Raw genomic sequence first — 19,377 nt, forward strand, 5'->3', positions numbered from 1 at the left:
ACAATGAATGGTACATGTAGGAGAATCGCATAACTCATGATAGAACTAAAGGATTTGAAAGTTAGTTTTGACGTGAATTTAGTAATTTGCTCTAGGGTCATGGAATATATTTTTATCATTCTAAAATTTGATTTTTAAAATTATCTTAAGTCTTATGACTTGGGAAAATAAAGTTATAGTATTTTGTCGTCGGACTCTAACTTAATAATGCTAGCATTTTTCTTTTCCTGGGGTTAGGATTTAAGGGTGATGGTTATAATACCAGGGTAGATGTTACACCTTCCTTTAGTTTCACTAGAAGCCCCTGTTTTTCCTAAAGGTTCTCAAAATACTTATCAAAGGTACAGACTGTTTCATACCAAAGATGTAAACTTGTGTTTTCTTTTCAAGGGACCGTGTTGGCACCACATCACTGTGTTTATTTGGCATCGATTGCCTAGAGGTTTACTTTTTCTCTGATGATTCTGCTCATTCTGAATATTTACTTTCTTAACCTTAATCTTGTTCTCTGCCTATGAAATTTAAATATGTGAATAATGCATGCTATTTACCTGAGTGTTTTTCTTTTTTTAACTTTTTGACATATTTTTAAAACATTCAGCACGAATCAAATATTTATTAAACTCTTCCTATTTTCTTGTGATTTATTAAGAATATACAGTTTAAACAGCAACATATATTCAATCTAGGAGAGACATGAAATACAGTTTAGAATACCAATGCCTCTTTGGTCTTGAATCCTTTTATTTATTTATTTATTTTTGTCTTTGTTTTGCTTTTGTTTGTTGTTATTGTTGCCATATTTCAAAGAAAAAAGGCAACAACAAAATCTGTTTTGTTCCCAGTGTCCTTATTAGACTATAGGCTATCAAAAGGTTTAAACAAAAAATAGGGCCTATATGTGTGTGTGAACACTTAAAAAGTAATATTGTGTAATTGTCAGTGTCATTATAGAAGTGATTGGGAAGGACTTTGGGACAGTGAACTCTCTCAAAACAGTGCAGGTAGGCTTCTACAGCAAAGGTCAGCAAACATTTTCTTAAAGGGCCATATGATAAATATTTGGGGCTTTGTGGGCCATATGGTCTCTGTTGCAACTACCCAACTCTCCGGCAACTGCACAGCCACTCAGTTCTTCTGTCGTAGTGTCAAAGTGGGTGAATGAGCGCTAGGTAGTAAGTAAATAATGAGTTTGGTTGTGTTCTAGTAAAACTTCATTTGCAAAAGCAGGTGGATAAACAGCCATGTTTTTATTTAGTTCTCTGCCTCACAAACACATCATTTATTATTGCTGATAATGTTTAAAATATCCTGTTTTAAAATGGCCTAGAAGATGTATACTGAAATATTTTCAGGTAAAGCAGTATGATGTTTGGAATTTCCTTTAAGATACTCTTGAAAAAACTGGGTGGATGTAGATGAACCAGGTTTGACAAAATTTTGGTAAATACAGAAGCAGGTGATGGGTGAATGGAAGAAATTCACCATGCCATGTTTTCTACTTCTGTGTAACTTTGAAAAAGTTCATATTAAAAAGTTACCACTTGAATAAATGATGGCCCAGTAAAGGGCAGCATTTCTCCCTCACTTGGGGGAAGGAGAATAAGAAACAGAAATATAAGCTCCATCTTCAGTACAACCAGAGAGATCTCTGCAATCCCAAAGCACAGTATATGAAGAACGACTGCAGATTTGCTGCTGCTGCTGCTAAGTCACTTCAGTCATGTCCGACTCTGTGCGATCCCATAGACGGCAGCCCACCAGGCTCCCCCGTCCCTGGGATTCTCCAGGCAAGAACACTGGAGTGGGTTTCCATTTCCTTCTCCAATGCATGAAAGTGAAAAGTGAAAGTGAAGTTGCTCAGTCGTGTCCGACTCTTAGCTACCCCATGGACTGCAGCCCACCAGGCTCCTCTGTCCATGGGATTTTCCAGGCAAGAGTACTGGAGTGGGGTACCATTGCCTTCTCCGACTGCAGATCTAGTGAAGGTCAAATAAATGTGTGAGAAGACTTCAAGAGAAGATGCCTGTGGGATGGTTGCAGATCTCCAACAAAGCTGAAAGAGGATTCTTCAAAATAATGGCTGCCCTCAAACTTCTCCAAAGTAGCAGTGAACACTCACACTTTACCATGGAGTCCTCAAAGAAAGATTAATTTAGGAATCTTATGCCAGTCCAAATAATCATTCAGTATAAATGCAAAGACAAACATTTTTTAACATGCCAACATTTAGAGAGTTTAGCTCTCATGAGTCCTGCCTCTATAAGATGAAGTTCAGCCAACCAAGAAATGAAAGGGAAAATAACATTTAAAGTATTGGTAGTATACATAGAGTCCACTGATCTATAAAATTAAGACTAAAACAAATGTGAAGATTAGATTTTGCTGAGCAGAGTATGAATATTTAAAACTTTGCCAGTGTAGTAATGATATAACTAACAAAAGCTGGAAGGGTACAGGACAGAACTGATGTAAAGTAGTGAAACTCCAAGCTGTGAAAATATATCATTTAAAATCAACAAATCCAAGATGAATTGAGAGAGTAAGATTGACATATATACACTGCGTGTGTAAAATAGGTAGCTGTTGGGAACCTGCTGTATAGCACAGGGAACTCAGCTTGGTACTTTGTGATGTCCTGGAGGTGTGAAATAGTAGGGTGGGAGGGAGGTTCAAGACAGAGGGGATATATGTATACATATAGCTAATTCACTTCATTGTACAACAGAAACTAACACAACATCGTAAAGCAGTTACACTCCAATTAAAAAAAAATCAATTCAATAAAAGAAAAACGTGGAGTTGAGGGGAGTTATCTGGAGAAACAGTATTCTAAGTAGAGGAATAGCTATTACAAAGGTCCTAGAATAAAGTAGAGCTGGTACATACAACGTATAGCTGGTACAATAGTCATTCAGTATAAAGGTGAAGGCAAACATTTTTTAACATGCCAACATTTAGGGAATTTAGCTCTCATGAGTCCTACCTTTATAAGATGAAGTTCAGCCAATCAAGAAATGAAAGGGAAAACCACAGTTAAAGTATTGGTAGTGTGCATAGAAAAGAGCCTAAGAGCTAAAGCAGAATGATTGAGAGGCAGAATGGTAGACAGTGAAGTCAGAAATAATGGTGGTGGTTTAGTCACTAATTTGGGTGCAGCTCTTGCAACACCCAAGACTGTAACCCACCAGGCTCCTCTGTCCATGAGATTTCCTAGGCAAGAATACTGGTGTAGGTTGCCATTTCCGTCTCCACGGGTCTTCCTGACCCAGAGATAGAATCCATGTCTCCTACACTGCAGGCAGTCTCCTGCTCTGCAGGTAGATTCTTTACCTCTGAGCCACCAGGGAAGCCCAGAGAGATAAGAGTATTAGATAATATTGGGCCTTAAAGGTAGTTAAAAGAACTTAGATCTTACTCTAAAATAACTACTAATACAAAAAAAACTTCCCATATTAATATTACTAATAGAAGTACACATGTAACTAAAACAAAGCAAACACAAATTGTTTAGTAAACTTTTTAAGAAGAAAGACCAACAATAAAGACAACAAACAAAAATTTTATGACATAAAGTTTGATGACTGAAAGATTAAATATATGTTATATTAGTAAATATAAATAGGCTAAACTTCTCATTTAAAAAATCCCAGATTAGATCACAAAGAAAACTAGAGTCATTCCTAAAACAAAGAAACTCAGGAAAAATCTGAATGAAGAAAACCTTAAGATATTCTGAGAAAAACAGACTAAAATAGACAAGTTTCTTGAGTGAAAAGACTCAAAAATCAAAATAGATGTCAAAATCAAAAATAGATGTCAGTTTCCTTTTGTTAATCCATGGAGTTAATAAGATCTCAACTTCAAAACAAACAAACAAAAATCCCTAACATTTTATTGAGCGCTCACTCTATGCCAGGCTCTTTCTAAATGCTTTATGTGTATTTATCATTTTGTCTTCATGGCAACTTTATGTGGTAACTACTAGTGTTACACTCTGTCCACTTTTCAGTGAAAACTGAGGCACAAAGAAGCTAATGAACTTGCAAAGGCTGCAGTTAGAGTACATTACAGACTCTTAACTCAGGGCTAATTATAAATTCTATGCTCTTAATCCCAATGCAGTGTTACTTTTGAAGCTGATTGGTGTCATGAGTGTGTGTGTGTCTTTGTGCATATGTGTGTAAATAAAAATACTGACTCTGAAGTAAATATGGAGATACAAATAAGCAAAAATAGCAAGGAAAATTCTTAAAGGAAAGTAATAAGGGAAAATACCCCACCCTGCTAGATGTAAAAATATAAAGGTAGAATGTTAAAACGGCAGCTCTCTCTGTAAAGAATCTGCCTGCAGCGCAGGAGACCTGCATTCTATTCCTGGGTCAGGCAGATCCCCTGGAGAAGGAAATGGCCACCCACTCCAGTATTCTCGCCTGGAAAATTGTATGGACAGATGAGCCTGTAGTCCATGGGGTTGCAGAAGTCGGGCATGACTTAATGACTAAATCGCCACTAGAGCATGAACATACAGATCATTGGACAGAAGAAGATCCAAATTGATGTAGGTATTTGGGGAATTATAAAGGTAGCATTTAAAATAAGAGGGAAAATGAATTATTAAATATAAGGGATGGCTATGTTATCATTAGAGGTGAGTTAGATTGCTACTTCTTAACTGACTAAAATTAATTCCTAATGAATCAAAGATTTAAACCTGAGAAGATAGAGGCCATGGAAGAATTTTATAATATTCTCAAAGTAGGGAAACCTGCTAGAGAAGGCAATGGCAACCCACTCCAGTACTCTTGCTGGAAAATCCCATGGACGGAGGGGCCTGGTGGGCTGCAGTCCATGGGGTCGCAAGGAATCGGGTCAGACACGACTGAGCGACTTCACTTTCACGCGTTGGAGGAGGAAATGGCAACCCACTCCAGTGTTCTTGCCTGGAGAATCCCAGGGACGGGGGAGCCTGGTGGGCTTCCATCTATGGGGTCGCATAGAGTCAGACACGACTGAAGCGACTTAGCAGCAGCAGCAGCAGCAGGAAAACCTGCTAAGATACATGACACAGGCCTCTTAAACCGCACAGAAAAGATTGAAAAGTTTGACTCTTAAAACATGAAAATTGTGTTCTTACAAAAACACCATTAACAAAGTAAAAATAAAAACAAGGAAATTTTTATAACCAATTGGTAATTTTCTTAATATTTAAAGACTTTCTACAAAATAATATTCGAGACCAAGATTGAGATTCAAAAAATGGCAAAAGATGTAAATACTTTGTGCATAGGAAAACAAATACAACTAACTCTTAGATTAAAATATGTATAAATTATCACTCAATACAAAACAAATGTAAATTACAGTTGTGGTGAAATACTGTTCGCCTGCAATATTGGCAACATAACAAAGTTTAATAATAGCCCATTGTTTAGGAGGGCATAGAGACCACATACTCATTTAGAGAATTAGAGTATATTTGATAGGTATGTGAATTCATATAACCTCCATGAAAAACAATTTGGTAATAGCTTTCAAAAGTTGAAGAGCACATATCTTTAACCTAGCACTTTCTCTTGAAGTATTTTGTTCTTGGATATCTGTGCCCACATGTAAGGATATTCATTCAAGTATCATGCTCATGTTTAGTTGCTTCAGTTGTGTCTGACTCCATGGGATTCTCCAGGCAAGAATACTAGAGTGGGTTGCCATGCCTCCTCCAGGGGATCTTCCTGACCCAGGGATTGAACCCAGGTCTCCTGCATTGCAGTCAGGTTCTTTCCCATCTCAGTCATCAGGGAGAATCAAGTATCATGTGTCTATTGACAGACAACCTTTTATTATTACAATGTATTAAAGAGACAAATGACTAATGAGACTATAGCATGCTACCATTTGCATTTTTAAAAATCTCCACAAATGCTTAGACATATACCCACACACTTATATATATATATAAATAATAGTGTCTGATAGACTATCTGGATTTAACCAGTTACCTCTGGAGAGGAGAACTGAGCAGCTGAGCCACAAGGATGGGAGGAAGACCAACATTTTGTGTAAAATAATTAATTTTTTTACTTATTTTTTTCTTCTTTTGAATTTTGTATCATAGACTTGCTTTTTCTGGTCTAACTAAATAAGATAACTTAAACATTTTAAATAAAAGCATCTTGTTAAACGATAGCTAAACATCATAAGAATTGATACTTTCGAATTGGGGTGCTGGAGAAGACTCTTGAGTCCCTTGGACAGCAAGGAGATCAAATCTGTCACTCCTAAAGGAAATCAATCCTGAATATTTATTGGAAGGACTGATGCTGAAGCCAAAGCTCCAATACTTTGGCCCCCTGATGCAAAGAGCTGACTCATTGGAAAAGACCCTGATGCTAGGAAAAATTGAGGGCAGGAGGAGAGAAGAGCTGCAGCAGAAGATGAAATGGATCACCGACTCAATGGACATGAACTTGAGCAAACTCCAGGAGATAGTGAAGGACAGGGAAGCCTGATGTGCTGCAGTCCACAGGGTCGCAAAGAGTTTGATACAACTTAGATACTGCACAGCAACAAAGCATCCTAAAGTTAGAGTTGAGCCAGTTGAGACCTACAGAGGACGAGATCCAGGCCCTGTGTATTTTGTATAAAAGATGGTTAGCACTATTGAGGCCTGGGTTCTAATCTTGATTCTGATATGTGGCTCTTTGTAAGTCACTTTCCCTCTTTGAGTCTCAGTTTTCTCATTTGTAGAATGAGTTTGGACTCATCTTCTTTTTCAAAACATCTTTATGGAGCTAAGGATTCTGTGGTCCCCATTAAAAGTGTTGAAGCAAAGGATTAGGATTGTAGGATTTCCCAGCACACCTGTATTTAACCAGCGCCTTCTTGGATCTCTGACTAAAATTAAGTTTAACTAAATATTTTGAAACAAAAAAAATCTGAAAGTAGCAGTCTACACTAAAGTTGTTACATATATTAACTTAAAGATTCTCAATGACGGCATCAAAACATGAATGTGTAATGAGCAGCTGTGAAGTCTCAAGTGATTTAAGTGGTTTTTTCATTTTTAGAAAACAGTCTTGCATTCTGCATGTTTTCTTAAGCTGGTAAGAAGTAGGAATTTATGATACTAACTTGAAAGATGTGTGTTTTACATCATAGTCTTGTTAGGTATCCATTGGCTTAGAGTCCTAAATGACTTTTGTTTGGATTCTTAGAGTGGAATATAATATCTGGCTCTGAGGCTAATATGTTGGTTTTTAGTCCATTAAAGTATTCTTTTCTTCCTCCTTTAATACTTTTTGAAGCTAGGAAATTAAAAGGTACAAGGGAATAAATTAAGCATTTAGCAAGTCAGAAATGTATTCAGTAATCTTTCTGAAACTTAGTTTAATTGTGAGAGCCTGAATTCTAAACCTAAATCCACAATGACACTACTCTTTGAGGAAGTAGTAAAGGTGGGTATTAGTGTGAGTTCCTTCCAATATTCAGAAGATGGTAACGATTAAAGACTCCAGGAGTGAAGTTGCCTGACCAAATTAAAACGAAAAAAGGCGAGTAAACAGAAAGACTAGATGTCTACCCAATAACAGTAGAGTAGTGATATAGCTATTTAATAACTGTCTCATATCTAGTAAAAGACATAAAGGAAATCCAGGTCTAAAAACTAGTAAGAGGAACAAGAAACAAAATTTTGTTTAGACTTGACAGTGCTTAAAACCAGTATTAGGTGTTTAAAAAACCAGATGAAAACAGTTTGTATGGGTGTGTGTGTGTGTGTGTGTGTGTAAATGTGTTTGTATGAAATCTTGAAATAAACTAAAATGCATCACTAACACCTTAGGATGAAAAGAGTTTGAGAGACTTTTCCTTTATCTGGATTTTTAAACTTTTCCACTAAAGAATACATATTATATGAATGATTTAAAAGCTTTATTTATTTATTACACTCATACACATATGCATATAACATTTGTTGTGTGCCCTGACGATGGATGTGTCTTTTTGTATTTTCTAGGTACACCAGAGGCTCTCTTCTTGGCCTAATTTGGGAGTTGTTTATTGCAGTACTGTTGTGCCCTCTGATGGTGAGTTATGGCAAATTGTTTTAATGTCCAGTGCTTTTTTTTTTTTTTTTCCCCTTTCTCACTGTTTCCCATTCTCAGATTGACATACAAATTTATTTTTCTTAAAAAATAGGCCAGAATCAAAACAATTGGAGAGTTTCAATAAAGAGAGAATTTCTCCAGTATAAACATATTGTTCATAGTGATGAATCCTCTCAGCTTTTGCTGAAGCGTTTCACTTAGAAACTTCTTGTTTTTATAATATTCTCTAAAATTGTTAAATATTTGGTGTCAGTATCAATAAATATATATTCATTAAGTTATATATATTCAGTGATAACTAAGTCACATTCCAACAGGACTCTTGTACCAGTTTTATTATGATATTCAGTGGCGAATAATTTGAACTAGTGATTTTATATTGAAATTTTTATTATTAATTCTATCATGTAATACAGTTACTATTATCCAGTGTACCAATCTGTATGCGCTACATGCTGTGCTTAGTCGCTCAGTCATGTCCGACTCTTTGCAATCCCTGCACTGTAGCCCACCAGGCTCCTCTATCCGTGGAGATTCTCCAGGCAAGAGTACTGGGGTCAGTTTCCATGTCTTTCAATAATTTAACAATAGTAAAGTTGTACTGGTGTGTCTGGCTGAATGTTATCCCAGGACATAAATGCTAGTATGTTGACTCTATGTTGTATGAGGGGTTGAAGACAATATTTTTACAAAGGTAAAATGATACATACTTTTGAAAAAAAGAGTTGCTCCCCAAATTCCTACGAATACTATTGTCCTTCTTAAGAAAATCAACTTGTATTACTTACCAAGAAACAGAAGCAGAAAATTATTTGATTTAATGAAATTTGTTGTCCTTTCTACTCTCAATTTACGTACCTTTCTGGTTTAGTACTTCTAAATTAATCTTACTTTAGGCTGGTATAGCGTATAAGAAAACACTGCTTAACGCACAGCTACTTCAGCAGAATTTAGCCACCAATAGTAAACATCTCTCCCATCATTCATTCTTCACTACTGTCACGGCTACTGGGTCATGTTCTATTAATATATCAAATGAGGGCTTGATCCTCTTTTTTTTAAAAAAGTGCAAAATCCAAAATATTACATTATATACCTGGTGGACTATAGTCCAGGGGGTCGCAAATAGTCGGACAAGACTGAGCACACACACACAAACAATATTATATGTATATATAAAATATATACTGCCTCTCAGTAATTGCCTATTAATTCTGTTGTTTGACAAAATGTTCTGGTTATGACTATGATAGCTGTTGTAAAATATAGAGTATCTTAAATGTTTAACCTCCCTACCAAAGCAATCTAAAAGGTTCTCAATTTTCCTGTGTCATAAATACTTTTGAGGATCTGGTAAAAGCTTTACATTCTCTCTCTAGAAGAAAATTTTACATACACATAGGCAATGTTACATATAATTTCTTAGTGATACAGACTCTCTCAGCCCAACTCACGGAATCCCTGGTCTCATGAACCTCAACTCAAGAACTGCTTTGGCCACATTGTGCACATGTGTGCACGCACATCCCTGTACCCAGGCCCACGGTCCTTTTCATGAGAGGCAATATGCTTAGAGGTGGTGTTTAGCTTTGTAATCAAGATTTGCATCCCAATTTTCACTTTTAAGCCATGGTTTAATCTTAGACAAAGTAATTGCCTTCTTAAAACCTCCTGCCTCATTATTACATAGTAATGATTACTACCTCCAAGAGAAAAATGTACTTATCCAACAAAAACTCTTATTGTATAAAGAGTGGTGTGTGTGGTAGTGTTAAAAACCTTAATCAAAACAATGTGATTTAGGGCTTCTCATTTTAATTTTTCTGTGCCCCAGATCCTCCTTTGTAAAATGACTATCTGAAAATTTTATAACTGTATGGTTTATAGCCTATTTAAAGGCTTTCGAAACTTTCAGGGGTTCCCCTTCATAGTAATGAAAATTAAGGATTAAGGATGAGAACAATTCTGCTATAGACAGGGTTGACTATATAATTTATCACCCAACCCAGGACACTTTTTAGAATACATTGAGGACAACCAGAGTTGTCCTGACGGTTTTAAATGCAGTAAGCCAGGACATGTCTTCACTGTAGGTAAGTTGAGTAAGAGCAAGAAGAAAGTCTCCTTAGCTGCCTTCATTTCTCTGTCCAGAAATAGGCTACTTAATTAGCCTTGTATTGAGAGCCGTGATAGGAAGAAATGTTATTTTGTAGTTAACAAAAAATATAAAATTTCCTTAAAAAAATTGTTTGAGGACAATTAATTTTAGCAATAAACAGTTATAAAAATTCCTGTTTAATAATAAACAATCATCTGTTTAGCCCAGATATAGATAATATATATAAATTCTTAACCTAAGTAACTAGATATAGGCCCTAGTTTTTTTTCTTTGTTTTTTTGTCCCATTACTTTTTAAAAAGCTTTATTTATGTATATTTTATGTACCATAAAATTCACCTATCATCATGTAAGCATAATAACAATCCAGCTTTAGACTATTTCCTTACCCCTAAAAGTTCTGTTACTGTTTTGCAACCAGTCCCTGCTCCTACCCTGAGCCTTAGGCAAACACTAATCTGCTTTCTCTCTCTGTAGTTAAACCTTTTTTTAAATGTCATATAAATGGACTCATTCAATATGTAGTCTTTTGCATCTAGCCTCTTTTACATATCCTAATGCTTTTGCGGTTTATCCATACTGTATCATGGTTTGAAGTTCTTTGTTTGTATTGCTGAGTAGAATTCTAATATATGGAAATAAACAAAATACACATTTTGTTTTTTCATTCACCACATGAAAAACATTTGGATTGTTTTCCATTTTGGACTATTAATACTGTTATCAACATTTGCTTATAAGTCTTTGTATGGATATATGTTTTTATATCTCTTGAGTAGATATTAGGAGTGGGATGTCTGGGTCATATGGTAAGTATATCCGTAATTTCTTTATTGAAGTATAGTTGATTTACACTGTTCCATGTGTACAGCAAAGTGATTCAGTTATACATACATATATATATTATTTTCAGAGTTTTCCTATTATATGTTATTATAGATATTGAATATAGTTCCCAGTGCTGTTCAGTATGTCCTTGGTTTTTTTATGTACTTTATATATGGTAGTTTGTATCTCTTAATTGCAAATTCCCAATTTATCCTTACCCCTCTTTCCCCTTGGGTGCAAGTGTGTTTTCTATATCTGAGTTCATTTCTATTGTGTAAATAAGTTCATTTGCATTTTTTTAGACTCCACATATAAATGATATCATACAATATTTGTCTTTGTCTGACTTACTTCACTTAGTACAATAATCTCTAGATCCATCCATGTTACTACAAATGGCATTGTTTAAACTTTTTATGGCTGAGTAATACTCTATTATTTATGTATGTGTATATATAAATATACACCACATCTTCTTTATCCACTCATCTGTTGGTGAATATTTAGGTTGGTTCCACGTCTTGGCTATTGTGAACAGTGCTGCAGTGAACACTGGGGTGCATGTATCTTTTCAAATTAGAGTTTTCATTTTTTCCATATATATGCTCAGTGGTAGGGTTGCTAGAACTTATGGAAACTCTATTTTACTTTTTTAAGGACCACCTTAATGTTCTCCATAGCCGATGCGCCAGTTTACATTTGCACTAACAGTGTAGGAGGTTTCTTTTCTCTATACCCGCTCCAGCATTTATTATTTATAGATTTTTTGATGATGGCCATTCTCACCAGTGTGAGGTGGTACCTCGTTGTAGTTTTCATTTGCATTTCTCTAATAATTAGTGATGTTGAGCATCTTTACATGTGCTTCTTGGCCATCTGTATGTCTTCTTTGGAGAAATGCCTATTTAGGTCTTCTGCCCATTTTTTTTTAATTGGGTTGGGGTTTTTTTGGTATTGAGGTATACAAGCTGTTTGCATATTATGGAAATTGAGCCCATTTTGGTCAATTTGTTTGCAGATATTTTCTCCCATTTTGTACATTGTCCTTTTTGTTTTGTTTATGATTTCCTTTGCTGTGCAAAATTTTAAGTTTAATTAGATCCCATTTGTTTATTTTTGTTTTTAGTACCCCAGGAGGTGGATACAAAAAAATATTGCTGTGATTTATGTCAAAGAGTGTTCTGCCTAAATTTTACTCTAGGAGTTTTATAGTATCTGATCTTTGGATATTTCATCCATTTTGAGTTTAATTTTGTATACTGAGTTAGAGAATGTTCTAATTTTACTCTCTTACATGTAGTTGCTCGGTTTTCCCAGCACCACTTATTGAAGAGACTGTCTTTTCTCCATCGTATTCTTGCCTCCTTTGTCGTAGATAAATTGACCGTAAGTGTGTGGGTTTATTTCTGTACCTGCTTTCCCGTTCCATTGATCTATATGTCTCTTTTTGCGCCAGTACATACTGTTTTGATGACTGTGACTTTGTAGTATAGTCTGAAGTCAGGGAGCATGATTCTTCTAGCTCCATTCTTCTTTCTCAAGATTGTTTTTGGCTTTTCAGAGTCTTTTGTGTTTCCCTACAAATTAAAGACTTTTCTTCCAGTTCCGCGAAAAATGTCACTGGTGATTTGACAGGGATTGCATTGAATTTGTACATTGCCTTGGGTAATATGGTCAAACAATGTTGATTCTTCCAGTCTAAGAACACAGCTTATCAGTACAACTGCTTGTGTGGTCTTCAGTTTCTTTCATCATGTACTTAACTTTTTAAGAAACTGCAAAACTGTTTTCCAAAGTGGCTGTCCCACTTTGCATTCCTACCAGCGGTATTTAAGTTTTCCAGTCTCCCTATATCCTCCCCAACACTTGGTATAGTCACACTTTTTTAAAAAATTTATTTATTTTAAGTGAAGGCTAATTACTTTACAATATTGTATTGGTTTTGCCATACATCAACATGAATCCACCACGGGTGTACACGTGTTCCCCATCCTGAACCCCCCTCCCATCTCCCTCCCTGTACCATCCCTCTGGGTCATCCCAGTGCACCAGCCCCAAGCATCCTGTATCCTGCATCACACTTCTTGATAATAGACATTCTAGTGGATTTGTAGTATTATTTCATTGAGGTTTTAATTTGCATTTCACTGATGATCAAGATGTTGGGCATCTTTTAATGTACTCATTAACCATTCAAATATGTTCTTCATTGAAGTGCCAAACTTCTTGCCTGTTTAAAAAAATTGACTGTCTTAGTATCGATTTGTATGCATTCTTGTATATTCCAGAAATTTTCATGTTACTTTTAAAATAATTTTGTGGGAAAGAGTGGATTTTTTAAAATCATATTTTATTATTAATGGCTATTCATATACAGTTGGAAGGAAATTCTGTATTTATTGTCATCATTTATATTGAGGGCATAAACATACCCCACCACTGTCTTTCCTTCTAGCTTTTAAAAACCTAACAACAAAAAGGAAACACAAGTAATAAAATCACAAAAAATGATAGAAACAGAAAACCTCAGTGTTTTAATGTGGGCATGTTTCTCACCAACCTAGATGTGAGGTTGGGAAAGCTGAAACACCTTATTTTGCCATTTTAAAAATATATCCTACAGTTTGAACTTTTTTTTGGTAAGTAGGAGTTTCAGTTTGAAGTACCAAAATATGGTTGAACTTGTTGCATCACAAAAGTCTTTTTGAAGACTTTTATAAAATTGACTTTCACATTGCTAAGAAAAACAACCATGTGAACTTGGAAAGATGTTTAAACTTTTTGTGCTGACAGTATTTAAACTGGGTTAAGTAAATTTATATCACAATTCAGATGATGTCATCCATTCTAGGATTGCTATCATTTATTTCAATATTTTGAGGTAAGTTTTGAGGAAATTGGAGACTATGCCATTTCCCTCCAGAATGTGACTTGGTTAAACTACTGATACTGTTTTAAGGAGTTACTTTCCAATTTTTGTCTGTTAATATACATGTTGATACAAAGAAAAATCCCTTATATGTGGTCTCTTATGGAAATTAGAAAAGCAGTTAACGTTAATGGCTATCACCATCTTTGAAATAGTGTTAAATTTCTTTTCCAAAATAACTACCAGGATTTTTTTTTTTCCTCTAAGAAAGATCTTTGTACTCTGTGAACAGATGGCACATCTTCCAAACTTAGCAACATGTATGCTTTTATGACCTCAGAGAAGAAAGGAGCTCTATCCATTGCAATAATGCATTTGTTTTTTCATTGGCATTGAAGACTTCCACCATCCCTAAAAGAGGCCTTGCCTGCTACCACAGAAGTAGTTAGTATTATGAGAACAATAATTTGTGAGAAAAAGAATAAAAATGTAAATTCTCCTTTGCTAGATTAAACTTTGGATAGGAGTTTTGCGTTTTAAGAGAAGAGAAAGTTTATTACAAGGGAGTGTTTTTAGTTATGTCTTGATTAACTTGGGGGGTATTTGGGCCTTTATGAATGAGCATAATCTTCCAGTTCAAGACCTTACAGTCATTATTTTGGACTTGGTAGAAAACTCATGAACCCTTTTAACCAAGCTGTAGCTCTGAACTAGAAGGAAGTAGACAACCTTGTGAATTTTTCAGCTGCTGGAGAAAGTTTCTCTCTAGGCTAGTCATGAATGGAAAGGTTTGTCAGTTTCTCTGTAAAAATTAGAAAAAACTTAGAGCTCTTGAAGATTACTTCCACTCAGAAACCTTAAAACTGGAACTTAGATTTCCAGTCGTTTCATTATTGATACTGCATCAAAACAGAAAGTGATATAAATTCAATTCTAAGAGTCTTTGAAGCAACCTTAGGTTCCTTACACATGCTTAGCCAAGCATCATCTGGCAAAGTGAACTATGAGAGCTGTGCTACCACATACCTTTCCCAGAGTCTCTGAGTTTTTATAGCTTCTTTTCATCAAAACAGAAAGGCACAACCTTTTTAGATATCAAAGGTAATATTCAAGTTAGCATGTTCCAAAACCAAGCCATTATGTGACTTTCTATTCAAGCCAAACCATACCAGTCTTATAATTGAAATGTCCTTTTATATAGAATTAAAGTTTATTTTCTGTTTTAATTTGTAAGTTTTTATTTCTTTAAAAAAACAGAATGACTGTTATTTGTTTAAAATGAGGAAAAATGCTTCAATTTTTGTTAACATTTATTTTAAAAATATGGCAGTGTACTAGTCTGCTCACTAGTAGTCTCCCATAACAAAATACTGTAGACTGAGTAATTTAAACAACAAAAATTTATTTTCTCACAGTTTTGGAGGCTAGCAGGGTGTCAGCGTGGTTAAGATCTGATCAGAACTCTGTTCCTAGCTGGCACCTTCTCACTGTGTTTCCACCTACTGACGGTGTGGGGGAAGCTCTTACTCTTCATATATAGCTGTTGTGCTATCAGATTAGCACAACAGATTATCAGATTACTTTTATCTTTTCCTTTAACCTTAATTACCTCTGAGTGACCCTATCTCCAGATAGGCACATGGGGAATTAGAGTTTCAAAAGTACAAATTTTGGGAGATCACAATTCAGTCCATAACAGTTAATATGAAGGAAATAATTTTTCAATGCAACAAATGTATTGTATCTAAAATTTTTATGTATGAATTGTTTGAATTTTTTCAGGAAATAGGTCTAAGGGGGGAATGAATCCATACCTTCTTCAGGTTATCAAGGAGGTCTGTTATCCAGAAATACCTAGGAACAGGAATTGGTTTATATAATTTATGCTCTTTTTCTCCTTGTTGCCCTCGGTGGAACAAGTGATTTTTGTTCTCTTGGGGGTTAAAGCCTTGACTGGAAATTTTCTCATGGAAATTTGTATGACTTTAGACTTCAGTTTTTTAAGACTGTAGATTTTAGAAAAAGCAAGTAAAACTACCAAGGAAAGCATTTTTCTATATCCTCATTGAATCTTCTCAGCCTCCTTGTGAGTTATTAGAATCTCTGTATTAAAGGTGAATGAGGTAAGGGTATATTCAGTAATGTGCCCATACATTCAAGGTGTCTCCAGTGGTAGAATTTGAGATTTTCAGGAATTGTTTTCAAGTCTGAGATTCCAACATCTATCGTTCTTCTACTGCACTTTACTCTCTGTACTTTAGGATTGTATTCCACTTTACACCGTCCAGAAATTAAAGTGGGCCAAAAGTCAAGGATTAATGAAGTTACTTTCAAAGCAGCATCATGAAAAGAATTATTCTTAAAAAAGAAAAAAATGTTAGGGCACTACATTAAGACAGGATTTTATTTTTACAAAACAATATAAAATATTTAATTCTCAGAATGAATAGATGAAGGATGTGGATGACCTTTTATTTAGCTCAAATGCTTTTAACATCTATGAGAGTTTAATTATCTTCATAAACAGATTTTAAAAGAACCAGATTCAACAAAAGTTATATAGGTTGTTCTACTATTTGTAGACAAAAAAAGATGCACAACTTGAGAGTTGCAAATTAAGTTTTATTTGAGTCAAAATGATATCATGTAAGAAACGAATCGCCAGTCCAGGTTTGATGCAGGATACAGGATGCTTGGGGCTGGTGTACTGGGATGACCCAGAGGGATGGTATGGGGAGGGAGGTGGATTCATGTTGATATATGGCAAAACCAATACAATATTGTAAAGTAATTAGCCTCTAATTAAAATAAATAAATTTAAATTTAAAAAAATAAATATTAAAAAAAAAAGATTCTACTAGTCACAAGGAGCAGATATCGTCCTTTAATGATTTAGTGCTTTTCTAGATATGAAGAGATGCGTGGATTGGAATGATGAAATCAGTTCCTGAAAATATCTATCTAAAGCCCTGTTCCACCAGATTCTCTGGCGCAGAGAGCCTCACTCCACCCTGAACTCCCTCAGCGAGTGTTGAAGGTCAACAGCTGCAGCCTCATAGGCTTCAAACTCAGCAGAGACTGGTGGCAAAAGCCCTTGTTGTTGTTCGTTACTATCGATGCTCTTTGTTGTCGTTGTTATTGTTCTTCAGTCATTACTAAGTCATGTCTGACTCTTTTGCAGCCCCATGGACTGCAGCATGCCAGGCCTCTTGGCAAGTGCCAATTTGTAATTGACATATTTAACATAAGACCAATTATGTGTGTCAGGTGCTCGGCCATGTCTGACTCTGTGACCCCATGGACTGTAGCCCATCAGGCTTCTCTCTCCATGGGGTTTTCCAGGCAAGAATACTAGAGAGGGTTGCCATTTCCTTCTCCAGGGGATTTTCCTGATCCAGGGTTCAAATCTGGGTCTCCAGCATTGCAGGCAGATTCTTTACCTTCTGAGCCACCAGGGAAGCCCAAAACCAATAATACCATATATTTAAAAAAAGGTTTATAATTCTGTTTTCACAAATTTTATCACTTAAGCCTTGTACTAACTTCACATAACTGATTTTTACATAGTTCTACAGAGAGAGGTTCAGTTGTACAAACACTAATTCACCTTAGGTTCACAGTGAAATATATAGTTGATTTCACTAAGTTAATTTATATTGCCACTTGGAAGGACCCAACAGCTGGATTTATCAAACTACTAAATTTATGATTCTAGACTTCCCAGGTGTTCCAGTGGTTGAGAGTCCGCCTGCCAGTGCAGGGGACACAGCTTTGATCTCTGGTCTGGGAAGACTCCACATGCCATGGGGCAACTAAACCCCTGTGCTGCAACCCCTGTGCTGCCAGCTCTCTAGAACCCAGGAAGCACAACTTCTGAAGCCCTCAGACTCTAGAGCCTGTGCCCCACAGCAAGAGAAGCCACCACAATGAGAAGTAGCCCTCACTGGACACAACTAGAGAAAACCTGAGTACAGCACAGCCAAAAACAAATAACTTTTTAAAAAGAACTAATAAATGAATTCAGTAAAGTTTCAGGGTATTAAATTAATATCTAGAAATTCCTTAGCAGCTTAATGGTCAGGACCCTGCACTTCCACTGCAGTGGGGGTAGGGGTGGGTTTGATCCCTGGTGGGGAACTAAGATTCCAGGAGTCACATAGTGCAGCCAAAAAAAAAAAAAGGCAAACACTATTGTGTTTCTATAAACTAACAATGAACTATCAAGAAGAGAATTTAAGAAAATAATCTCATGTATAATTGCATCAAAAATAATAAAGTACCTAAAAATAAATCTAACCAAGGAGGTAAATACTTAGAAAACTATAAGACTTTGATAAATTCAAGATGACATGAACAAATGGAAAGATATACCATGCTCATGGATTGGAAGAATTAATCTTGTTAAAATGATCATACTCCCCAAGGTAATCTACAAATTCAGTGCAATCCCTATCAAAATACCAGTGGCACTTTTTTTTTTTTTAACAGAACTAGAACAAGTAATTCTAAACTTCATATGGACACATAAAAGACCCCAAATAACCAAAAGAAAACATTGGCAGTACACTTTTGACATAGGTCTTACCAATATTTTTTGGATACATATCCTCAGAGAAGGTAAACAAAAGCAAAATAAACAGTGGGACCACTTCAAACTAAAAAGCTTTTGCACAACAAAGGCAACTATCAACCAAATGAAAAGGCACCCTATTGAGTAGGAGAAGATATTTGCAGATGATTTATCTGATAAGAGGTTAATATCCAAATTATATGAAGAACTCATACGACTCAACATCAAAGAAACAAACAACCTGGTTAAAAATTGGGCAAAAGACCTAAATAGATGTTTCCCCAAAGAAGACATAGATAGCCAATGGACATATGAAAAGATGCTCAGTATCATTGATCATCAGGAAAATGCAAATCACACTACAAGGAGATATCACTTATACCTGTCAGAATGGCTGTTACCGAAAAGGAAATAACAGTGTTGCAGAGAATGTGAAGAAAAGGTGGGAATGTAAATTGGCATAGCAACTATGGAAACCAGTATGGAGGTTCCTCAAAAAAATTAAAAATAGAACTACTATAATATGATTAAGCAATCCTACTTCCAGGAATTTTTTTTGAAGAAAATAAAAACACTAATTTGAGAAGATATATGCACCCTTATGTTAACTGTAGCATTATTTACAATAACCAAGATACCAGAGTAACCTACATGTCCACAGATAGATGAAAGGATAAAGAAGTGGAATATATGTACAATAGCATATTCCATAAAAAAGAATGACATCTTGCCATTTGGGACAACATGGATGGACCTTAGGAATATCATCTAACCTTGTTGCACTTTATTGTTCTTAGCTATAGAAGAAGGGCAGGCTTTCCACCTAGCTCAGTGGTGAATCTGCCTGCCAATGCAGGAGACACAGGTTTGATCCCTGGACAGGAAGA

The 19,377-nt window shown here is 35.6% G+C and overlaps 1 protein-coding gene across 4 annotated transcripts in view; it reads left to right on the top strand.

Moving 5' to 3' along the window:
• The window catches only part of MCU (mitochondrial calcium uniporter), a 195,047-nt gene that overhangs the window by 138,335 nt on the left and 37,335 nt on the right, over positions 1–19,377 (top strand). For all 4 annotated transcript variants that reach the window (XM_070782355.1, XM_070782356.1, XM_070782357.1 and 1 more), the window contains exon 2: positions 8,015–8,084. In XM_070782355.1, the coding sequence (XP_070638456.1) occupies positions 8,015–8,084 (70 nt within the window). The remainder of the gene's footprint in view (positions 1–8,014; positions 8,085–19,377) is intronic.

This window comes from Bos indicus, chromosome 28 (genome assembly GCF_029378745.1).
Source record: "Bos indicus isolate NIAB-ARS_2022 breed Sahiwal x Tharparkar chromosome 28, NIAB-ARS_B.indTharparkar_mat_pri_1.0, whole genome shotgun sequence".
NCBI lineage: Eukaryota > Metazoa > Chordata > Mammalia > Artiodactyla > Bovidae > Bos > Bos indicus.